The following is a 3,306-nucleotide window of genomic DNA, read 5'->3' on the forward strand; positions in this document are numbered from 1 at the left end:
TTAGGGTTCGTAGAGATGAAAAAAGCCTAGAAGTAAAATTAGAATTTGCTTGATTTTCCTATCAGTAAGAAAGATTTTGACATACTAGAAGTAACTCTTGTTTTTTATTAAATTATTATTAATGTGTAGAGTTTAAGGTTTTGCAAAGAAGGATGATCCAACCAGATGTTTGAAACTTTGAAAACTCATATAGTGTGCGTAAACGTTAATGGTTCAAAGTAAATATGCCAAGATCATTAAACTTTATATTTCTAATCTAGAATTGTCAAAAATTAATTAATACGAAAATGTTATTGTTTAAAAAATATAACATATTTATGGATAGAGCAGATAATTTAAAAATGAAGGACTTGCGAAATTAGAAGTATTAAATACGGTGTTTTATTGGGGTCATGAGATCACCAACCGGGGACAATTGACTGTTAAATCCTCTCTGAATTCCGAGACGCATTCTTTACAAAGAAAAATGACAAGAACTTTTGTCAAGACACTTCAAACTTGTGGGCTGCAACAAAACAACGGATTCAGATGATGGGGCCTGTGCTAAACCATGGGTTGTTTTGTGGTTCATTTCTCTATTGGCTAATTAAACCAGCAGTTGCTCCCATTTCCCCACCTGAATCTGAAAATTACATTTACTCTTATTACTTTAATTATTGTTTTTACTTTTTAAAACAAACACTTCTTTTTTTATATATATAGATTAGTCCGGAAATCAAATTATGAGTTTTATGTTAATTGTCCGAAATATGATAACTACCGCCAATTTTTGAAAAATTATAAGCTACAATATTAAACTTAAATATATTAATTTATGAGTTTGGCATAAGTTTTTATCAGAAGATAAAAGCATAAAAGATTAAAAATTCACAAAATTTATAATTCTGTACACATGTTTTTTCCAATTATTTTTAATATATTAATACTGTAATCATTCTGGCAAAAAAAAAATACTGCAATCATTATTTTTTAGTTTTTCAGAACATGGAACCTTCGTATTAATCTACAAATATCTAAACGCATATTATAATACTTTTTCCATCTTAACAGAACACCAGACTACATCATTTATCTTTATATAGTAAAACTACAAATACATGTATTGGCACAGATTATCTGCCTTTCTTGTTATAGTAACCGGTAAGCCGACAGAGAAGAGAGGGCTTATCTAGTGTATACCAGAATATCAGCTTATCACTAAATTTTATATAATTTGGTTTATTATAGATTTTGCATAGTTTTGTACATTTATATGATCCTTTATTATTAACAAGTATGAGTCAATAGCATTTTGACACATAATTTATTAATTTTATTATTTTATACTATATCAATCAAAATATTTCAAATTTAAAATTTTAATAATAAATAGAGAGAATTATATTTGCAACCCTAATATTTGGCCAAACTCAATTTTATATACCTATTTTCATAAATTGCAGTTTGTATCCCCTACTTTGAAATCCGCTTCAACATGCACCCTTTTTGCTTAATTTTTTAGCCCTAATTGTTATCTCCAATAATATATCTCATCTTTTCTCTTCAATAATAGATATATATGTTGTTGAAGACAATAATTTGGGCAAAAAAGATGACAATAATTTGGCAAAAAGGGTACAACTTGAACCGGATTTCAAAATAGAAAGGTGCAAACTGCAATTTATGAAAATAAATATACAAAATTGAGTTTTGATCAATTATAAGGGGTGCAAAATGTAATTCTGCTCTTTAATACACACTTTGACAAATACTTTATTAATATATATTCGGGCATACGGTAGAAAATCCAAAAGGCACACACTAAAAAATCAGACAAAGAAATTAGAAGATAGCTTTGCACAAGTATGTTAAACTTGTTTGTATAAGTTTTAGGAAAACAGCCTGTCAGAAAATCCAAAGCTCCAAAAACATCTCTGGAAACTGGAAAGCATCCAAATAATACAAGAAAAGTACAAGGGAAGAAAAGATAAAGGAAAGGGATGTTGCAGATGTTTTTTGCAGTGGCGTTCTCAGCAGTGCCATTGACTCTGTATATTCCTCCGGTGAGAAGCTTGACTTTATTTGTGGAGACCATGGAAGAGTTGTTCAGGGAGTCAAGTCCTCGTACTAATAGGCTTTACCCACGTCTACGATATGCTTGTTCTAGGATCTTGAATTGCCTTCTTTGCAATGAAACAAGGTAGATTATTGCATCTTTTGTTATACTAATATATAGGCTAAGTTAGTTGGTTATGTTGAAAGAACTTGTACTGTGGTTAGAGTTAGTTCTGTGTCTGAGTTTGTAATTAGTTTGGTGTTCTTTGTTTTGTAAGTTCATATTTCAGTTTTTTTTAATCCATCAATAAAGGCAGAAGAAACTTGGTGCTATAGATGTTTGCAGATGCCTATAGATATTATTTGACTTTTCTTGTGTTCATCTCACCTATATGTTTATCTCGTATATTTATTACAGTATGGGTCAATATTGATTTCACATGGGTATCAAATAGAGATGCACGAAAAGCCCGGGCCCGAAAATCTAGCCTGACCCGATCCGGTCAAAACCCGGTCAAGCCCAGTCCGGTCAAAGCTCGGGCTTCGGGACTCGACGGGCCCTATATTTTTAGTCAAAGCCCAGCCCGGCCTGGTCCGGTTAAAAGCCCGGGCTTCGGCCCGGCCCGGCCGGTTAAAAGCCCGAAAAAGTCCGGTTATAATTTGATTATTTTAATATATTTTCTTATATATTTATAAATTCACATATACTATAAATATAAATATAAATATTTGGTCCACAACCCCGAGTGATTGTAGTAACCACCTTCCGCATTTAAACATTGTTGCAGATGTTGCCGCATTGTTTCAATGCAACAATACCCCTGCATTGTTTGATTGCAACAGCGCAATGAAACAATGAAGCAGTTATTTAATTTCTTAAATAACAAAAAATTATATTTTAATGATTTAATTTGTTTTCGATAATAACGGAGTTAAAAAGTATATAACTTATTTGAACAACAACTTGTTTCTATATTTACTAATTTTATTACTACTTCCCATTTATATTATCAATTGTATAATGAGTTAAGAATTTAAAATTTAATTAGATATATAATCGGAAAAATAATTAAAATATTAGTTTTAATGAAAAAAAAACGCAGATGATAACTGAAATGTTCAAAGTTATGATTGTTTATTGATCGAAAGGTGTCGTCCGAGTTATGATTGTTTATTGATCGAAAGGTGTCGTCTTCTTCGGACGACACCTTTCGATCAATAAACAATCATACTTGTTTGCCTTGAACTTTTTTGAGTGAATTCTAATTAAAC

General features: G+C 30.9%; 1 protein-coding gene across 1 annotated transcript; it reads left to right on the top strand.

Moving 5' to 3' along the window:
• Positions 1–1,964: 1,964 nt before the first annotated feature.
• On the top strand, positions 1,965–2,387 carry LOC141684868 (uncharacterized). Its single transcript, XM_074490006.1, has one exon. The coding sequence runs from the start codon at positions 1,980–1,982 to the stop codon at positions 2,181–2,183; it is 204 nt and encodes a 67-aa protein (XP_074346107.1). The 5' UTR covers positions 1,965–1,979; the 3' UTR covers positions 2,184–2,387.
• Positions 2,388–3,306: the final 919 nt, after the last annotated feature.

Source organism: Apium graveolens, chromosome 9 (assembly GCF_009905375.1).
Source record: "Apium graveolens cultivar Ventura chromosome 9, ASM990537v1, whole genome shotgun sequence".
NCBI lineage: Eukaryota > Viridiplantae > Streptophyta > Magnoliopsida > Apiales > Apiaceae > Apium > Apium graveolens.